General features: G+C 50.1%; 1 protein-coding gene across 2 annotated transcripts in view; it reads right to left on the bottom strand.

Annotated features, from left to right (window-relative positions):
- PTPRU (protein tyrosine phosphatase receptor type U) overlaps positions 1-21,045 on the bottom strand; it is an 83,830-nt gene that overhangs the window by 8,552 nt on the left and 54,233 nt on the right. The window contains exons 16-25 of one of the 2 annotated variants that reach the window (XM_059917306.1): positions 12,797-12,987; positions 12,037-12,112; positions 11,472-11,548; positions 5,903-5,939; positions 5,190-5,287; positions 4,993-5,109; positions 4,034-4,188; positions 2,476-2,611; positions 1,811-1,960; positions 29-202 (exon numbers count right to left, since the gene is read on the bottom strand). In XM_059917306.1, coding sequence (XP_059773289.1) covers positions 29-202; positions 1,811-1,960; positions 2,476-2,611; positions 4,034-4,188; positions 4,993-5,109; positions 5,190-5,287; positions 5,903-5,939; positions 11,472-11,548; positions 12,037-12,112; positions 12,797-12,987 — 1,211 coding nt within the window. The remainder of the gene's footprint in view (positions 1-28; positions 203-1,810; positions 1,961-2,475; positions 2,612-4,033; positions 4,189-4,992; positions 5,110-5,189; positions 5,288-5,902; positions 5,940-11,471; positions 11,549-12,036; positions 12,113-12,796; positions 12,988-21,045) is intronic. The other variant, XM_059917317.1, reaches the window with a different exon arrangement.

Below are 21,045 nucleotides of genomic sequence, written 5' to 3'. Positions count from 1 at the left end.
AGAGCCCACCCCACCCCCGTGCCCTCACGTCCGTCAGGGCTGCGTTGATGTAGTTGTTGGGGTCCCCGTCGGTGGAGATGAGGAAGGGCAGGCAGCGGTCAGGCGGCAGGACGTCCATGCTGCGGTTCTTGTCCCGGTTCCGGGGCAGCAGGGCGATGCTGCACTCCTCCACGTCCAGCGGCGGCGTGACCGAGTTCAGCGTCTACAAGGAGTGGGGAGAGGAAAGGGAGGTGACTCCTGTGTTTGTGGGGCCTCCTCCCACCCCATGAAGGAGATGGGGCTGGGTTATTAGGCCCATTTAATGGATGGAGAAACTGAGGTCCAGAGGGAAGGGAGAGAGGGAGGGATCCAGGCTCCCTGTCTCCAGGATGCACAGGGCCTGGACAGAGCTCTGGAGACTGGAGTCTGCCTCCTCACTACCTGTGTAACTTTAGACAAGCTACTGTATCTCTCAGCCTCATTTTCCCTCAACTGTAAAATGGGATAATAATATGCCTACCTCAAGGGGCTGCTGGGAGGATAAGTGAGATAATATCAAGCCTGGCACATGCACAGCCTTCAATACACAGATGGCACCATGAGGATCATTACCAGGTGCTTGCAAGGAGCTAAGCCCTGAAACCCCACATCTTCCACAAAGCAGACTCCAGGGACCTGACACAGGTAGTCACCTTCCTCCGTCACGGCCCTGTCAAGGGACACCTGGCACAATAGCAAGCCAGGGACTCTGGGTCACCTCCCCTACCCTCCTGCCTTCATGCCTCATGCATCCTGATTCGCGGGGTCTCCATTTCTTCTCTTGTTCTTGGGGCTCCCTATCAGGGAACCCAGTCTCTCATGGTCCTCAGGGCTCAACATCCTTCTCCAGGAATCACAGAGAACATTTCCTGTGACATCACTCTATGCCGGTCCTAGAGCGCCAGGCACCCGGCATGTACCACCGAACCCTCACGGGAACCTTGGAGTAGAAAGGACATCTGGGGTCTCTCCGTACCCAGTGACCATGCTCAAACTTCTCTGGAGAACCAGCCTTCTCCCATCGCAGTCATGTGACATTGTAAGACTGGCCCTGCCCCCAGAACCAGGCCTAGGCCGATCAGTGTGCTCCATCTCTCTGGTCCCAGTGATCAGCTCAGAAATGGGCACATGAGAGTCTGGTTGGGACTTTTATTGGGGCTGTTGGGAGCACGAAGTGCCCTCTTCCAGAGTCTTCTGACAGCAAAGATAACGTAAGCCTGGCACTGTGAGGGGCCAGAGTGTGGGTCTGAGAATGAAGCCAAAAACAGAAGAAAGTAGAACCAAAAATGGACAGAGACTAAATCTTGACATCATCATCTGAACCCCTGGATCCAGCCATAACTAAAGCTGCACCATCCTCAGACTTTTCAGTTACAAGAGTCACTGAGCTGGACTTTTATCACTTGCAACCAAAAGAATCCTAATGACTACAAAGACTGCAAGGACAATATTAACTATCTTTCTTTTCTGGGTAAGAAAACTGTGGTTTAGAGAGGTAAAGTGATTTGTTCAAGGTTATTCACAGCTCTTAACTAGGTAAGCCAGGATTTGAACCCAGGTTTATCTGACTTCAAAGCCTGGGCTCTTAATTTCTCGGATGCACTACGTCCTCCACTGTCTCTAAGTCCTTCCTAGTAACCCAGCTCTGTGCATCCTGCTTGGCCCTCAATGACTCCTACAGCACTGAGGACCTCCCAATACTACACACACACACACACACACACACACACACACACACACACACACTCACATACTCACAAACCACACCTATACACATACACTCATGCCCCACCTGGAACTCCTCCCGAAGCTGGGAGGAATTACTCTGAGGGTCAATGCGGATCATCTCCTTGTAGGTGGCCTTGAATTCGCTGACAGGGATGGTGGTCTCCCCACACAGGCAGGCCTCCAGGATTGCGTCATGGATAAAGATGTACTGCTCCTGGAGCAGGAGACGAGAATATGAGGAACCAGGAGGGGAGCAGAAGTTAGAGATTTTAGGGTTGAGGGGGAAGGCAAGCTCATGTTTGAGGCTGGGTTGCTCTGAGGTGGAGTCCAACCACCTGTTACTACAGGTTGGACGCACTGTACCTGAAACAACCTTCAGGGATGTTTGCTCACTTATCTCATATTTCATCCCCATAACAACCCTACGAGAAGCTCTGAAGGTGAGGGGACAGCCCAGGGTCACACGTCTAGTGAGGAGACAAACCCAGTAAGCATTATGTCTTGACTGTAGAACCTATGACCTTGGCCCAGTGCTGTTTGACCTCACCCAACTGAACACAGTGGAGCTGAGTTTGGGAAGACCCTAAGAGGCTGGCCGGCCAAGTTCAGGGATGGGAAAGAACAAGGGGACATCCTAGGACACCCTTCTGACACACTCCACCGGCTTCGAGCTCCTGCACGAGGGACACTCCTGCTGGAGGGGAAGTGGGGAGAGGGCTGCATCCCCACCTCAGTCTGGATCATGTTGACGCGCCGGGAGCAGAGGGTCTTCACGCAGTTGTAAATGTCCACGACGCCCTCACACTCCGCCATGTCCAGCATCACATCCAGAACGATGTAGCAACCTGTGCGGCCAGTGCCCGCACTGGGGAGAGAGCAGCCCAGGTCAGGTCGGGGCCTTGGGGAGGAAGCCCGGGACCACGCAGAAGAAGAGAAGAGGGTGCCTGGGGCCCCTGGCCACATCTACACCACACAGGGGATGGGGGATACAGGAGGAGCCAGGGACAAGGCTGCTTGGAAGAGTTCCAGTGAAATGTGATAGAGGACAGAGTGGGGGCTGGGCCTTGGGGAAGAAGAGGAAAGAAAGGGTAGGGAGAATGCAGATGTGAAACCAGCCCAACTTAGCAGCTGTGACTGGGGGAGAGGAACAAAGGTGCTGCTCAGAGAACATTAATCCAAGAATGTTCTGGTCTCTTGGATGTCCCAAAATCTCCTGCACATCCTTCAAAGCCCTACGCACTCAAACCCACTCACATACTCAGTGGATCCTCTAGCAAATGTCATGCTTTTGAGCTCCCAGAGCAATTTGGGTGGACTTTTATCAAAACCTTCCTTCCTGCTCCGTGGTCATTGTTTATGTGGCTGTCTCCCTCACCAACTGGGAGCCCCTTGAGAGCTGGGCTGGGTCGGACCCAACTCTGGGATCCTCACATTCAGCACCAGGTTGAGCAGAGTTGAGAGGAGGGGGGAGGACAAAGATGACACCAAGATCTCAAGCTTGAAAATGGCAGTAGCAAAGTGTCGGCCAAGACACAGCCACCAGATCTCCTGTACACCGCTGCCGGCGGCTTGAATTAGTGCAACGACTTTGGAAAACTGTTTGTAGTACCTAGTAAGGCTGAACATTCACGCAGAGCAATTCCACTCCTACGTACATACCTCCCTGGAAGGTGTGTGTGTGTCGGCCAAAAGACATGTAATACAATGTCCTTAGTAGCACTATTCATAATAGCTCAAAGCTGGAAATGCTTATCCACAGCAGAGTGGATAAATACATTGTGGTTTATTCACCCAGTGGAATAGGATACAATATGGATGAACCTTATAAACATAAGGTTAAGGGAAAGTCAGATTCCAAAGTGAACCTGATGTATGATTCCATTTATACAAAGTTCAAAAGCATGCAAAATGAATCTACGGTTTAGAAGTCAGGACAGTGATTGCTCTGGAAGAGAGAAGGTGGGTACAGACCAGAAGGGGACTCCAGGGGCACACTTGCTCAAAGGAAGCAAATGGAACTCAGTCCTGCCTGGTGCCTCGCCAACCCCTCACCCCCTCCATGTCTCCAGCGCCTCCTCGGCATCTGAGAGAAGGGCCTTCCCAGGTCTTGGGGAGCGCACGAGGGTGCCAACCCCGGAGCCAAAGTTCAAAGGGCAAAGGGCCCCTGGTGGTCATCCTCCCTTGTCCTCTGTCTCTGAGCAGGATGGACCCAAGCCCAGTCTCGTTTAGGGACCTCCAACAGCCCCATTCCCCGCCCCTCTTCTCCCCGGGCTTCCCGGCACCCCACCTGCAGTGGATGACAATGGGCCCAGCATCAGGGGGCGTGGAGGCCTTCACGCGCCGGATGAAGGCCAGCAGCCCCGTGGCGTGGTAGGGGACGCCGTGCTCCGGCCACGCCGTGAAGTGGAACTGGCGGACCTCGTGGCGGGCAGAGTAGCCTCTCTGGGGAGACAAGAGTAGTAACAGTCAGAGTCTCTGCTGGCGTCTATCAGACGCTTGCTGTGTGCCAGGCACTGGCGTGAGCATCTCACCGCAAGAACTCAGTTCACCCCAACGAGACTCACGAGGTGGGTATTAATGACTCATTGTACAGGCAAGAAAACTAAGGCTCGAAAGAGGAGAAACCACTTGCCCGAGGTTAGACGAGACAGATATCATGCAGGAGTTGGGCTGGGATCTTCCTGATGCCCAACCTGCGTTATTAGTCACCCATCTCTACCGCCTGGGTTACACAACAGCCCTAGGAGATCATTTTGACTCTCCGGGTCTTAGTTCGAAGGGGGAAAACTATCTTTCTTCTGAGGATTTTACAGACGATCAAATGGGACCATGATTAGGAAGATCTGGTCATCCCGGGCCCTGTGGCCTTTCATGAGTGACGTAACCACTCTGAGCCTCACTTTCCTTATCTGTAAAATGGGGCTAAGGGCAAAGGCCTAATCCCACAGAGCTTTCCAGGGCTGAAACAATATGTGCAACGGGCTTAGCACAGCGCCCAGCACAGAACAGGACCGGCACCTGGGCTGAGATCCTCATCATCCTCATCGCCTCGACTTCCTCTCGGAGTCGCCAGCAAAGACGGCTACCTTTCCACCCGTCCACGGTGCTCCCAGCAGTTACCGAGTAGCTGCCTTGCTGGGCAGGCAGCGGTGCCCTTCCCACCCTCCACTCCTGGGCTGGGGGAGGTGGGCTCTGCCCCACCTCTCAGGCAGCCTGGGAAGGGCCCCGTGACGACAGGAGACTCACCCGCTCCAGGGCAAAGCTGCGCACGACATACTCCGCTAGGATCTCCGTCTTCACCAGCGTGATCTTGATGTCCCCGTACATGTCCGAGTCCTCTGGCCAGTACCGCGAGCATTTCACCTGGAGTCCCCGCGGGGCAGGCTCAGTGGGCTCCTCACTGCCCCCGGCCCACCACACCCGTCCCCCACGGCCCCACTTACCCTGCCCACCTCCACCAGCTTGGTGATCATGACAATGCTGGAACAGTGCTCCTGCCATACCATGCGCCAGAAGTCGTAGACCATCTCGGGCTTCGGCCCTGGGGGCACAGAGGGTGCTTGTCCCTGAGGCCAGGTCTCCACCCAGGCCCAGCACACGGCGGCCCCGCACCACCACCCCAGGCCAGGAGACTCCTGAGCCCCAAATGGGGGCTTCGTGCTCACCCCACACACACCCCACCAACTGCCAACTCATGCCTGTTGGGCCCTGGGGGTGGGCATTATCAGGGAGGGGCTGCCAGGAGACCCCCCTCATCCCGCGCGCAACCCAAGAAGCAGAGTTAGAGAGCCACGGCACAAGTCTCCAGGCGGGATGGACAGATGGACAGCTGGGCGGGAAGACACAGCCAGAGGGACCCAGGCGGCCCCCAGACCAAGAGGCACAATCCACACCCGTGAGGACCGAGTCTGGCTGGCCCTTTTGCATGCAGACAGACAGCTGGACCAGGAGCTACAAGTGGATGGTGCACATCAGGGAAACAAAAACACAAAGAGGGGGCGGAGACGGATGGCCAGATTCCAGACACCCAGTCAGAGAGTGGGGCTCAGACAGACAGAGACACAGATGGGAGGCAGGCAGATAAGCAGGGAAGGCAGGAAGGCAGGCAGAGGGCACTCAGCACACTGAGGGGCACATGGGCGGAGGTGCCAGGTACCTTGAGTGGCTATGAAGTGGTTTGACCTGTGGTAACCCTGGAACAGGAGAAGAGGGTGTGTTAAGACCCCAGGGAGCAGCCCCTCACTTGCTCAGGCCCCCTCTGCCCTCCTCTCCCAGAAGCTGCACACATTCCCCCGGGAACTGCCCCACCCTCCTGACCAGGGTGACCCTGTCCTCCCAGTCTCCAAGTAAGGAAGGAAGTACAGCTTAGACACCAGTGTCTTAGGTTTAAACCCATCTTTGCTATGTGACCCTAGGGAGGACACAACTCCTTTATGGGCCTAGAGGGTCTCCTCATTCATAAATTGGGGATAATTATCCACAATCTGCTTACAACCCGGCTGCTGTTTGAAGACAAATAAATTTCGGGGTGACCCTGCCCTGTTCCTAAAGCCCCAGAGACCCTAAGCAACCCCAGATCCTAGGCTGGGTCTTGTCAGCTATCCCAGCCCCCTTCAGGGCAACCAGAATGGGCAATGTCCCCCCCCCAACTACCCCAGTCACCCAGAGCTTGGGTGGCCAGATGAAGGCTTCAGGTTAGGAGCAAATGAGCACAGGAGTTGCTCATGGCCCTTAGATAAAATGTGTTTTAAAATCTTTGAAATCAATAATAAAAACAATAACAAATAATTAAAATAATTATTTATTAAAATAATAATACATTTTTGAGGCCCTATTATGGTCACATACTGTGCTAAGCACTTTACCTACATTATCTCCCACAAAAGAGAGGCCAAGAGCTACTTCGTCCTCCATCCCCAGAGCCCTCAGGCTGAGAAGTGGAACCAGCCAGACTCCATTCCCACCCTGGGGCCTTAGCCACCCATGAGGTCCTGCCCACACGAGACACCCAGGGAATCAATGCAGGCAACACGGGACAGGGAAGAAGTACTGCAGGGCCGGTGCAAGAGAAACAACCAAGCTCGGCCACTTGCCTCAAGTTCACACCCTCAATACAGCTCCCAGCAAATCCTCTGGCCCCATGGGCTTCCCAGGCCCAAGGAGCCCTGGAGTCAGACTGCCAGAGTTCAAATCCCTGCTCTGAATAGCTCTTGCTAAGTATGTGCCCTTGGGCAAATCCCTTTACTTCTCTATGCTTGTATTATCACATCTATAAAATGGGAATATTTATAGCATTTACTTCCTTGGACTGTTGTGAGGAGTAAATAAAGTTACATATGCCAAGGGCTTGGCACCATGCCAAGCACTAAGCCAGTACTTAATCAGTAACAGCCATTCCTATTACTACTACTTTAAAGGCCAACGAGTACCCCTGAAGATCTAAATGGTGCGAATGTCAAGAATTCCTGGAGATCTAAATGGTGTGAACGTCAAGAATCCCTGGGCAGACAGTGGTTTACAACAGGGGTTAAGAATCTGAGTCTTGGGTCAAGTTGACCTGGGTCTCTGTTGCAACTCTACCAAGGAGCAGCTGTGTGATTCCAGGCACTAAGCGGGCTCTTCTCAGCCTTTACTGTGCACGCGAATCTCCTGGAGATCTTGTTAAAAGGCAGATTCAGATTCAGAAGGTCTGGGGCAGGGCCCAGGATTGTGCATTTCCAACCAGATCCCAGGTGGTGCCAAGGCTGGGCTTCAAAACACACTCTGAGTAGCCAGGCTCTCTAAGCCTCTGTTCTCCTCCAGAATATGAGGATAATAGCAAGACATGCACATGTTGTATACCTACACGTTCCCATGAAAATGACCAAAACATAGTCAACGTTACCAATAACAAAAAGCCTCCCAGAGTCATTCAGCCCTCACTACTGGAACTTCTCTGGGTCTAGCCTAATTCCCTCCTGCCATCTCCCCAGCCACTGCCTCTGCTTCAAGACCTCAGGGGAGCTGCTGGGCATCTGGGGTCAGAGGGGCGCCCAGCAGAGGTGCTGCCAGGTCTGCCCTCCACACCCAGCCTTAGTCAAGCTGGGGACAGGCTACTCCACCTAAAACCGGTTTGCCTGAGAATCTCACGCGAGAGAGCCAGGGTCTCTTCTGATTCATCCATCTCTGTCCCGCCAGTGCCCAGCACACTGCCAGCACCCAATTGCTAGTCAGTATACAGCAAACAGCTGAACAAGGTTTTAGACAGATGGCCTTCAATATCTGCATATTAACTTTTTAATTGCGTGCATGTATTACACAATTATATCACATAGAGGACAGTGAAATGGAAAGTTTTAAATGATCAGATGTTAAAGGAAGATAAGGAGACACCTTGAGCACACCCACTTTAGAGACCAGGATTAGAGAGCAGAGGTCTTCACACTCCGGGGCACCAGCATGTCCTAGGGGCCTGCTTGCACCCCTCCCTGGTGCCTCTGAGTGGCAGACACCCGTCCTTCCCTGGAGTCTCTGAGTGGGTGGAGCTGGGAGACTGATGACTTGCACGGTGGGCAAGACCCCAGGGCATCCCGATGCCCCCGAAGGGAGAGATCCAGGGTCTCGTGTAAGGGTGGAGGGCTCAGGCTGGGTTTGAGCTAATCCGGAGCCGTGGGGCCATGAGTAAGCCACTCAACATTTCTAAGCCTCAATTTTCTCGTCTGCCAAATGCAGGTCCCAACTTTGCAGAGCGTGATAAGGATGGCATGATGTGCCTGAGGTGCCTGGCACAGAGCAGGTGCTCAGCCAATGACACTCTTGTTAATGGACATTCGAAGATGAATTAAGCCAAGTCTCCTCGGGGCATTTCGTAAGAGTCTGACGATAACTAAATGAGTAGTGTGTTTTGTGGAGATTGAGACATAAAGTATTGATACAATGACCTATATTCACCACCTCCTAAGGGCGGCGCTAGGGCTGAGTACATCCACTGCCTTCTGTGGGCCTAATATTCCATTTAAGTTTAGCAACTTTACAAATAAACTGTTTAAACAAACTCAAAACAAGGCAGAGGGTGTCTAGAAGCACATCTGGGACAACTGTCATCTCCAGCAGACGCGACAGCCGGGACCTTACACTTTACATATTAGGTATCTCCATGCTGTCTGAAAGTCTAATGATGAATTGTATTTTTGCAATCATAAAAAAAGCAAGAAATATATTTGTAAAAGAAAAAAGGAGATAAAACAGACAAAGTACCCAAAAAGGAAAACAATCCCATCGGGCATCAACTATTACAAAAATAATATGTATTAAAAGACAAATCAGAGGATTGCTAGATGAATTGGGGTTTTTTTTAATTCTTAAAAGGCCCAAACACAGCACAATTTTTGAAAATAAAATACCCATACTGCTCCCCCAAAATAAAACATTCAAATTAGGGCTACATTGAGGGCAAAGTAGCGAGGGTTGAGTTTCAAGCAAACTGATCACAAAGGGATTTGAACACCAGGGCAACTAGTATTAAGGGGACTGCCCGGGGCCATCCTTGCTTCCTGGAAGGTCCTGACCCCCAAGCAGCACGGGCACCCAGGGCAGCTCCTCCCATCCCACCCCTCCCAGGCCTGCAAAAGGTGCGGCTACTGAGGATTCATCAGGCACGGGGAGCCCGGGACAAGGGTGACAGAGGTGACAGCCGGTGAAGAACAGAGCCTGGGGAGACACCCGGAGGCACCCCAGCACTGCCGGCCCGTCTCAGGGCAGAGGAGATGGAGGGAATGGTTTAAACTGGGATCGTGTCGAATCTTCAACCCTGGGCGGCCCCTGGCCAGGCTGCTGAAGTGGACGGTTGGTGTTGGGCGCACGAGTGGAGGGGAAGGAGGACAGAGACAGAGAGAGAGACAGCCAGAGACTGTGAGAGAGTCTGAGACATAGCCGGTCAGACAGACAGGAGGAGGAGGAGGAGGAGACGGGGAGAGAGATACTTACTTCACGGTTTATCCGAATCTTAATGATTCCAGTGAGGGAACAGTACAAAGCAAAAGAGACAGATATTAGGCCAGAGGCAGATGGAGGTGGACGGAGCACAGCAGTGGCCAGAATGGGTGATGCCAGCAGGGGCGGCAGAGCAGAGATGGGAGGGCTGGGCAAGAGAGGGGGAGGGGCACGTCCCTGCCGGGGCCCAAGGAGAAGCCGACGAGGACCTTGAGGAGACCGAGGCGAGGCCCCTGTCACCAAAACTGCCCAAGTCTGAGAGGCGAGGCCAGGCCCGGCCCCGTAGCCCAGCCAGGGGAGAGGATGGGAGGTGGGGGAGAAGGCAAGGAATTCTGGGAAATACCGGGTAGCGCATCTGGCCACCAGGAGGGAATGAAGACAAAGGAAAGGACAGGTCACCTCCAGAGTCCCTGACTACCCGCCTCCCAGATACATGCCTCCTCCACCTCCAGCCGGTCATGCTGCTCCTACCTGGGCCACCCTTCCCTTCCCTCTCCAGCCACCCAAGGCCAGCACAAGCCCTCTGCTTCCATGCAGCAGGCCACAGCTAACCCTGGCCCTACCACCACCTTGCTGTGTGACGCTGAGGAAGTCATTCCTCTCTTCTGGCCTGTGCTTTTCCATCCAGTCTGAATTTATTTCACTTGTACGCTTATGTGTCTCCCCAGCTAGAATCTATATGTTCACGGAAAGCAGGGACTGTGTCTGCTTGCTCACTGCTGTATCCCTGGTGCCCAGCACCGTGCCTGGCACACAGTAGGTGCTCAAAACATAGCTAACAAATGAATAAATGACTCTCTACCCAACTCGGCTCGCTGCAGGTCAGGGAGTCTGATCAGGGTCCGACTCCTGGGCCTGTCCTGTCTCACCCTCATCCACACTTGGGGAGGAGACTCATCACCTCTCCTTCACACTCAAGCTCAGGCCCCTTGGCTGCCTGCCCTGTCTCTGGCCCCTCCCTCCGGTCCAGCCCGACCAGTTGCTGCTGTGGCTGGCAGGACAGTCTCATGGTTAGCAGCAAAGGCTTTGGAGACCCTGACAGGCTGAGATTTGAATCCCTTCTTTACCACTCCCTAGCTGTGTGACCTGGGAAAAGTAGCTTCACGTCTCTGAGCCCCAGTTTCCTCACCTGTTAAGTGAGGCCACACAATGCTAACTACTGCATAGGGTGGTTGTAGGGATTATATAAAATTAATTACTTGGTATAAAGTGCTTAGCACAGTGCTTGGCACACAGTACATGGTCAATAAACCTGAGTTATTTTTCTTAAAGTACCACTCTGATCATGGGTAAACACTTTTAATGACTCCCTGGTGCCCCTAGGGAAAAGCCCAAATTCCTCAGCTTGTCATTCGTGGCCTTCAGCCCAGCCCCTGTCTGCCTTCAGCCTCACTGTGTATCACCAGAATCCCACCCCCAGCCTCTTGGCCCCTCACCGAGAGGGGATCCTTCCTCATATCTAGGCCTAGCTGTCTGCCCTCTTCCCTCCATTCTGCCTCACTGACACCGCCCCCCCCCCCCACCATCTCCCATCTCTCAGGCCAACTCTGGCCTGCAGGAAGCCCTCCTGACAGCTGCCGCCCACCCTCTCCTCCCCTCGGCTGAGCTCCCCGGCACTGACTGCAGGAGGTGGGGGCACTCAGAAGCCAGCCACGTGAACCCCCATTTATTCCCTGACAGGTCCCGCCCTGCCTGGACAGTCAGCCTGGAGCGGGCAGGGCCGGTCAGCAGAGATGACGGGGCGAGGCACTCACGTCTATGTAGTTGGCATGAATGTAGTCGGCATCAGGGTCTCCCAGCATCGGGTGCAGTTTCACTCGGTGCCGATCGTCTGGAAACACAGAGCAGGTGGCCATGGGGTGGGCAGGGGCTGAACTGGGGAGCCCAGAGCTGAGGCAGTGGGGGAAGCTTCCTGGAGGCCAGAGGTGGGGCACAGGCAGGTCAGCCAGGGAACCTAGAGGCTCAGGACCAACGAGTAGGCCCTTGGTACTGCTGGAGGCAGGGCAGGCCAGTGGTTAGAGTCTGGGCTGCAGCGTCAAGAAGGCCTGAGGTCCTGTGCTGCTCACACAAGTATATTAGCTGTGTGACCTTGGGCAGGGGGCTTAACCTCCCAAGCCTCAGTTTCCTTATCTGTAAAGTGGGGGTTCTACTACATCCACTTCACAGGGTTACTGAGAGGACTAAGTGAGATAACAGGTGTGATGCTCAGCACACAGCTTGGCATGAGACAGGCGCTCAATAAATGGCTCATGCTGTTCTCCTGCTTCCTGTTCCCTCCTACCCACTGCCCCAGACCCCAGGCCCTCCCCCAGGACTCACAGGCAGGCATGGGCTCCTGCCGGCCGCCCTTGACCTTGTCTTTCTTCTTTGTAGCATCCCAGCCTTCAAAAAAGCTCTGCCAGAAGGGAAAGTGGTAGTTAGTGAGGGAGGGAGCCCTATCCCCTTAAGAGAATGGGAGTGGGACCACGATAAGGGCCAGGTTCAGGGTTAAACTTGGGGCCTGAAATAAAGTCACTGTAAATTCCTTTGTAAGTGAGGGACTAAGTTCAATACCAAGCTGTGTAGGGGGAAGTGAGAAAAGAGGGAAAAAGAGGGTTAGAGTTCAGAGACATTTTAGAATGAGGGTCAGGTTTAGGGCAAATCCAGGTTTGAGCTGGGAAGAAGGTAAGGGTGAGGGTCAAATTAAGTCCAGATGGAGGTAGGATGGGATTCAAGTCAGAGTCCAAACGGAGCTTAGGATGACAGTCGGGGTCAAAGTCAGACTGGGATTTAGGTTGGAGGTCAGGGTCAGTGTTGGTGGTCAGGTTCATATCAGGAATAGAATAAGGATCCCGGCAGGGTCCAGATGGAGACTGAGATAAGTTTCAAGATCAGTTTTCAAGTCAGGGTTAGGGTGAGAGTTAGAAACCAGGTCAGTCTGAGGTTAGGATCAAGGTCAAGGTCAAAAAATTAGGTTGAATTTAGGGACTGTCAGAGCATGGGTCCATCCAGGGCTGGGCTGAGGGCTGCCAGGGTCCACAGGGAGGAGCAACCAGGCAAGGCCTTGGCAAGGGGTCCTGGCTGGACTGGGGCCATGCACCTCATACTCCTGCTTGAAGCCGTAGCCCTCGGCCGTCTTCATCTGGTTGATGTGCTGCAAGAGGTCGGCCACACGCACCGCGGGATGCAGCTGTCCCGTGTGGTACGGGGAGCCCTTCCGGCCACACGGACGCCGCGGTGAGCCCCCCAGGAGGCTGCTGGCCTCAGTGACCCCACCACTGCGCTGGTCTCCTGTAGTCAGAGAAAGGGAAAGGGGTTTCTGATACACACGGGCCCCAGCCTGGGGAACCCCAGATGGACTCAGGGGGCCGAGGGAGGGAAGGGAGCACGGCCAGCGTGGAGGACGCCTGGGTTGTTTGCTGGAGCCAAGCAGCTGGCTGGGCCCACCCTGTGTGACCCTGGGTGGCCCCTTCGCTGCTGCATCTCAGTTTTCCCATCTGTAAAATGAGGGGATTGGTTCATATGAACTCAGAGGGCCCTTCTGGTTCAGCCCTGCCAGCTGTGATCCCGTGGTCCCCTCACCCCCCTGGGCCCACCCTTCTGTGACTTCACCTGCTGCCTGCAGGGGGAAGTGCTCAGCAGAGCCCATGACATCCCTCCTTCCTTCCCCTCTTCCAGGGAACAATCTGGAACATTGACAACTCCCAGCAATTACCCCCATTCAAAGATAAGCAAGTCCCGAAACTAGCTGCTGCTGCCACCCCTTCTGCAGATTAACAGGAAGCACCTGAATAGAGGCGTTTCTCCGCGTAAGCATTTCCATTGTCAGCCTGTGCGTAGGCTCAGCCCGTGGGGAAGAGGTGGAGAGGCTCACAGTGCCCCACGCGCCCCAGGAAACTGTCCTCTCCCTCCAGACCACCCACTCCCCGGCTCTCCTGGTCAGCATCCCCAAGGACATCCCACCCTGGTCCTTAGATCAGGTCCTGGGATTGAGAAAACAGTCCTGTCCAACCACACCCACCTTCCAACACTCACTCCCACACGCTGATTCCCTTCTCCTGGCCTGGGTGAGGTGCAGGGGCTTATTCTCCGCATGTCTCACCGCTGTTCTCTGCCCAGCGGGGCCCAGATGCCAGCCCCCTCCCTGCCCTGTGCCTTCACACATGCTTTTCCTCTGCTTCAAACACTCCCTCCTTTATGCCTGGTGAACTCATATTCATCCTTCAGGTCTCAGCTAAAATGACCCTCCGTGGGGAGCCTTCTCTGGCTGGTGCCTGGCCTCTACTTCCTAGTCATGACTAATAGACAGAATGAATGCAGCACCGGGACGGACACCACAACCCCCCTCCTCTGTGCAGCTCCACTTCCCCAAACTCCAATCTCTGCCTCTTCAAATCAGGGAGACTGCAGGCCCTGCTTGGGTTCCCCTTCCTGTGCTGAGGTTTGAAAACTGCCTCCAAGTAGAAAGGTCATGCCAGGCAAGGATCACCTCATTTGTTTCTCTTCTCTCGGGAATCACAGTCATGAGGTGCCTGGCGCCCGATGTCTGAAAACAACTGTTTGATGTATTTTATCCAGATTTCTAGTTGCTTACAGCTGGAGGGCAAGTCATGTGCCAGTTACACATTCGTGGTCCAATGCCCCAAGCCCTTAGTTTTTCAGATAGGGAAACGGAGATCCAAAGAGGAGAGATTTGCCTAATGCAGTGGTTGTCCAAGTGTGTTCCAGAAAATACTGGTTGTGCCAGATGACTCAACGGTATTCCATTAAAAAGAAGAGAAGGAGGATGAGGAGGGGTTCTACGTTTTAAAGGAGTCAGTGAAATTGTTTTAAACAAAAATAAGTAGGTTTTTTTTCCCTGTTAAACCTCTCAGGGCTTCCAACAAGTTAGTGTGTATTTTAAATTTATTTATTTTTATTATTTATTTATTTTTGGCTGTGTTGGGTCTTCGTTTCTGTGCGAGGGCTTTCTCTAGTTGCGGCAAGCGGAGGCCACTCTTCATCGCAGTGCGCGGGCCTCTCACTATCGCGGCCTCTCTTGTTGCGGAGCACAGGCTCCAGATGCGCAGGCTCAGTGGTTGTGGCTCACGGGCCTAGTTGCTCTGCGGCATGTGGGATCCTCTCAGACCAGGGCTCGAACCCGTGTCCCCTGCATTGGCAGGCAGATTCTCAACCACTGCGCCACCAGGGAAGCCCAGTGTGTATTTTAAATCTCCAAGAGATGGAGGAAAATAGCAATGTTTCACCTCCCTCTTTCACCACGGAAAGCTTGTTTCATGAAACATCCTCAGGGGAACACAGTGTAATATGGCGATTAAGAGACATGCTCTGGAGTCAGACAGGCCTCAGATCAAATCCCAACTCTGCATGTGACCTTGGGGATGTTAATTACTCTCCAGAAATTTCCCTTTTCATATGACAAATGAAGATTAAAACTGTTACTCTCCAAGATGATGATGTAAATATTCAATAAGATAATGTGTATAAAGCACCCAGCCCAGTGCCTGGCACATGAGCACCTGCAGATGGAGCTGTTGACATGATTAGGAGTTTCCAGGAAAGGGAGGAACCTCTGGAGTCCCAGAAAGCCAGGGCAGCTGTTTGATAAGAGGTGGCCTTTCTGTCTTGGTCCTTCTCCACTGTAGGATCTTGGTCCAGGACCTGACAATTCTAAAGACCATCTACCACAAACACACAAGACAACCACAAAGGTGTCAAGAAAAAAAGATTTCTGCTGGCTCAAAGAACTCAGAGATGAAGGGGTCCTAAGTGTTCTTCGTGGAAACCATGCCAACAGCTCCATAGAGAGCTCTCCGGGTGGAGAATCCAATAGCTCATCCCAGAGATCTTGAAGGGTTGGAAGCCCTGATACAGCCTCACAAGTAGGCATGGAATCATCTTGCAATGGGTGAAGACAAGCAAAAAATCCCACTTGCTTGGGATCCAGACAGGAAGCCACAGCCAAAGCTGGGTGGCTTCCAGCTGAGCCCGAGAGCAACACAAGATGTTCTACAAATAAGACCACCAGAAGACAAAGGATCATGAACAATTATGCTGCCATTAAGACCCTCCATTTCGTGGGGCCCAGAGAAGACAGGTCCTTACTCTTCTCACCCATGAATTACCATGGGATTTCACTCACACTCACACACACACACACACACACACACACACACACACACACACACTCCCCCCCACTCCGCCTCTCCCATACACACACATACCCCAAGAACAAGCTTACCCACAGCCAGAAGCCCCTGAAAGGGAGGAAGAGAGGAAGGAAAGTAAGAGCCAGCCCTCAGCTTCAAGGTCACCACTCAGGGGCTCTCCCAGGCTCTCCCCAGCTCCACTATGATTGTCGGACAATTTTTGGGAGTAACCACTGGACAGCTGATGTTTTGTGGGGAGGGCTGAAGCCCAGAGGAAAGAACACTGGGTGTGGAGTCGGAGAAGCCTGAATTTGAATTCTGACTCAAGTCACTTGACCTCTCTGGACCTCAGTTTCCTCATTTGAAAATGGAGATCCTCAGACTTTCCTCAAAGATGGGCACTTTCCCCGATTCCCATCCACCCTCAGATGAAGACAGGCCACCGATTATACAATCTAGCAGCATATTATATTTTTCCTTCACTATTTGCAATTAGCAAATAACTTTAAAGAAACACAGTCTGTAATAATAGCTAACAATATCTAATATATTGAGTGCTTTCATATGCCTAGCATGATTCTTAAGTCATTCAATCCTTAGAATATCCCTATGACGTAGGTGCTATTGTTATCCCCCCTATTAAACAAGGAAACTGAGGCCCAGAAGGGTTAAGTTACCTGCTCCTTAAGTGGAAGCATCAGGATTCAAACCCAGGCCCATCTGACTCTGGGATCCTGTTGTCTTTCTCTGTTTTCCTCTCCTGATAAAGGGGCATTTGTGGTGTCAAATAAGAGGCACTTATTTGACGAACCATTTGGCCGGAACCCACTGGTTCCCACACTGGTCAAGAGCTCCGGATGGACAAGGCCCCAGAGGGTTTGAGGGTTTTCATAGGCAAGATCAGAGTCGACGGGGGCACATTCCAACATCTTGGGAACATCCCAGCTCAACATTTACTCAGCATGGGAAGTCCCTATTTAAAACTTCCATATTGAGGATACATCAAAATCAACATGGCTTTCTGTTCTAAACCACAAAACTCTGGCCTCCACTGTTTGGAAAGAAAAGAAGGAAGTGGCGGCTAGACCAGCATGGGGCATAAAGAAAGAGAGAGAAGCCTTGAGACTGAGCTCCAGTCTCCTGACTACACCTTGAGCTTCCCAGCCGTCACACCTTCCCCGTGTCCTGCATCCTACCTTCAGTGCCCCCGCCCTCCTCACCATCAGTCAAATCTCATCCATCTCAGCCGAAACCCTGACCTCCCCTGCCCAAAGGTATATCTTCTCAAGACTATGGCAGCACTAATTGTCCCCACTACCCCCTGGCAATTAGCCTGGTGTGGACTTCCCTGGGTCAATCTCATCTCCCCAACTAGTCAGTGAGTTCCTTGGGAGCAGAACCCGTGTTTCCTGCCTCACTGCATCTCTCCATAAGACTCAGCAGCAAGGCATGTGCCCACACCACCTGCACCTCCCACTCTCCCCAGCACCCACTTGAGTTTTCAGCCCAAGCAAACCTCTCCATGTCATCCTCTGTGCCCACCTCCACGCATTTACACATGCTGTTCTTCATGCACATTTGCCTTTTCCTTCCCATCTCTGCCGGTCCAAATCCTACGCGGTCCTCTAGGCCCAGCATGATACAGCAGAAACAGCAATTTGCAATTCAGAAAGAACTGAATTTAAATCCTGACTCTGCCACCTTCTGCTTGATCTGGACAAGTGATTCTCCTCTCTGGGTCTCTGTTTCCTCATTTGTAAGATGAAGGGTTGATAACAGCTACTACTGTGTGTGTAAATTTAATGAGGGAGGTCACAAAGAGAACGTGATGCATAAATGCATGTCAATGAATTTGAAAACATAAATGAAATGGACACATTCCTAGACAAATATAACTTACTAAAAGTGTCTTGAAAAAAACAGAAAGCTTGAATAGTCCTTTACTCCTTTAAATAGATTGAATTAAAAGTTTAAAATGTTTCCATAAAGAAAACAAAAAAAAGAGATTGTTTCACAGGTGAATTCCACCAAACTTTCAAGGAGCCAATTACTCCAATCTCCCATGATAAGGAAAAAAGAGAAGAGACCTCAATGCATTTTATAAGACAAACAGAATCTTGATACCAGAAACCAGACAAAGACAGTATAAAAAAAGAAAAATTATAGGCCAATCCCACTCGGGAATACAACTTTAGAATCTTGAACAATATTATAATTATACTGAATCCAATAATTCATTAAAAAAATTATGCATGATGACCAAGTTGAATTTACCCCAGGAATTGAAAGTTATTTTAACATTAGAAAATCTAAAAATGTCACTCACCTCACTAACAAACTAAAGGAAAAAAATATGGCATCATAGTAAATCCAGAAAAAAAAGCATTTGCTAAATTTAATGCCCATTTAAAATAAAATCTCTTAGCAAACTAAAAACCGAAAGGAATTTTGTTAATCTGATAAGACACTTCTTCCAAAAACCTATGGCAAACTTCATTCTCAGTGTTTTAATGTTAGAAGCATTTCTTTTAAAACCAGGAAAACAAGACAATGATTTCTGCTATAACCACTTCCATTTGAGGTTCCAGCCAGTGCCATGCAGAAAGATAAGGAAAAAAAGGATAAGAAACGAGAAATAAGAAACAGAACTGTCAATATTCACAGATCCTTTGTACTCAGGAAATCTGAATGATTCTACAGACAAATTAGAATTAATCAGAAAGTTTAGACCCTGAATAGCCAAAGCAATCTTGAGAAAGAAGAACAAAGCTGGAGATATCAAGCACCCTGACTTCAAACTATACTACAAAGCTACAGTAATCAAAACAGTATGGTACTGGCACAAAAGCAGACATATAGATCAACGGAACAGAATAAAGAGTCCAGAAATAAACCTACATACATATGGTCTATTAATCTATGACAAAGAGGCAAGAATATATAATGGGGAAAAGACAGTCTCTTCAACAAGTGGTACTGGGAAAACTGGACAACTACAAGTAAAATAATGAAACTAGACCATTTTCTCATACCATATTTAAAAATAAACTCAAAATGCCTTAAAGACTTAGGCATTTTTCCAAAGAATACATGCAGATGGCCAACAGGCACATGAAAAGATGTTCAACATCACTAATCATCAGGGAAATGCAAATCAAAACCACAGTGAGATATCATCTCACACCCATCAGAATGGCCATCCTCAAAAAGGCAAGAAATAACAAATGTTGGTGAGGATGTGGAGAAAAGGGAAGCCTCCTGCAATGTTGGTAGGAATGTAAATTGGTGTAGTCACTATAGAAAACAGTGCAGAGGTTCTGCAAAAACTTTAAAATAGAACTACCGTATGACCCAACAATTCCACTTCTGAATATTTACCCAAAGAAAATGAAAACACTAGTTCAAAAAGAGATATGCACCTCAGTGTTCTTTGCAGCACTATGTATAATAGCCAAGATATGGAAGCAACCTAAGTGTCCAATGACAGATGAATAGATAAAGAAGATGTGCTATATATATATATATATATATATATATATATATGTGTGTGTGTGTGTGTATATATATATATATATATATATACACACAATGGAATATTACTCAGCCATAAAAAAAGAATGAAATCTTGCCATTTGTGACAACATGGATGGACCTGGAGGGTATTATGCTTAGTGAAATAAATCAGACAGAGAAAGACAAATATTGTATGTTTTCACTTATGTGTAGAATCTAAAAAGCCAAACAAATAGACAAATATAACAAAACAGAAGCAGACTCACAGATATGGAGAACAAATTAGTGGTTGCCCGAGGGGAGAGGGGTGGGAGGATGGGCAAAACAGATGAAGAGGATTAAGAGGTACAAACTACCAGTGATAAAATAAAGTAGTCACAGGGATATAATATACAGCACAGGGAATATAGTCAATAATATTGTAATAACTTTGTATGGTGTATAATCTATAAAAATATCAAATAACTATATTGTATACGTGAAACTAAGCCAACTATACTTCAATTAAAAAAAAGAAAGTTTATCAAGGTGTATGGATATAAGATCAACATCTATACATATAAAAATCAACTGCATTTCTCTATATGACCAATACTTAGAAATATGATCTTCTAAAAATGTATCAATACCATTTATGCTGGGAAAACTGGACATCCATATGCAAAAGAATGAATTTGGACCCTTATCTAAAACCATACACAAAAATTAACTCAAAAAACACTAAAGACCTAAATGTAAGACCCCAAACTATAAAACTCTTAGAAGAAAACATAGGGCAAAAGTTTCATGACATCAGGGGCTTCCCTGGTGGCGCAGTGGTTGAGAATCTGCCTGCCAATGCAGGGGACACGGGTTCGAGCCCTGGTCTGGGAAGATCCCACATGCCGCGGAGCAACTGGGCCCGTGAGCCGCAATTACTGAGCCTGCGCGTCTGGAGCCTGTGCTCCGCAACAAGAGAGGCCACGATAGTGAGAGGCCCGCGCACCGCGATGAAGAGTGGCCCCCACTTGCCACAACTAGAGAAAGCCCTCGCACAGAAACGAAGACCCAACACAGCCATAAATAAATAAAAATTAAAAGTTTCATGACATCAGATTTGGCAAGGATTTCTGGGCTATGACACCAAAGGCATAAGTAACAAAAGAAAAAAAAAGACAAAATGGACTACATCAAAATGTAAACATTTGTTCATCAAAAGACACTATCTGCAGAGTAAAAAGGCAACCCACACTATGAGATAAAATATTTGTAAATCGTTCATCTGATAAGGATTAATATCCAGGATATATACAGAACTCCTAAAACTCAACAACAAAAGGACAAACAACCCAATTCAAAAATTCTCCAGATAAAATACACAAATGGCCAATAAACACATGAAAAGATGCCCAACATCACATCATTCAGCATTAGGGAAATGCAAATCAGAACTATGAGATACCATCTCACATCCATTACGATGGCTGCTATAAAAAAAAAACTGTCTTGAACAGAAAACAAGTGTTGGCAAGGATGTGGGGAAAACTGGAACCCTTGTGCACTATTGGTGGGAATGTAAAATGGTGCATCCACTGTGGAAAACAGTATGGCAGTTCCTCGAAAAATTAAAAATAGAACTACTGTATGATCCAGCAATTCCATTTCTGGGTATATACCCAAAAGTATTGAAAGCAGGGCCCCAAAGAGA

The sequence above is a fragment of the Balaenoptera ricei genome, chromosome 1 (genome assembly GCF_028023285.1).
Source record: "Balaenoptera ricei isolate mBalRic1 chromosome 1, mBalRic1.hap2, whole genome shotgun sequence".
In the NCBI taxonomy this organism is placed as follows: Eukaryota; Metazoa; Chordata; class Mammalia; order Artiodactyla; family Balaenopteridae; genus Balaenoptera; species Balaenoptera ricei.
The sequence above is the reverse complement of the archived record's forward strand: the minus strand, read 5'-3'. Positions and strand labels throughout refer to the sequence as shown.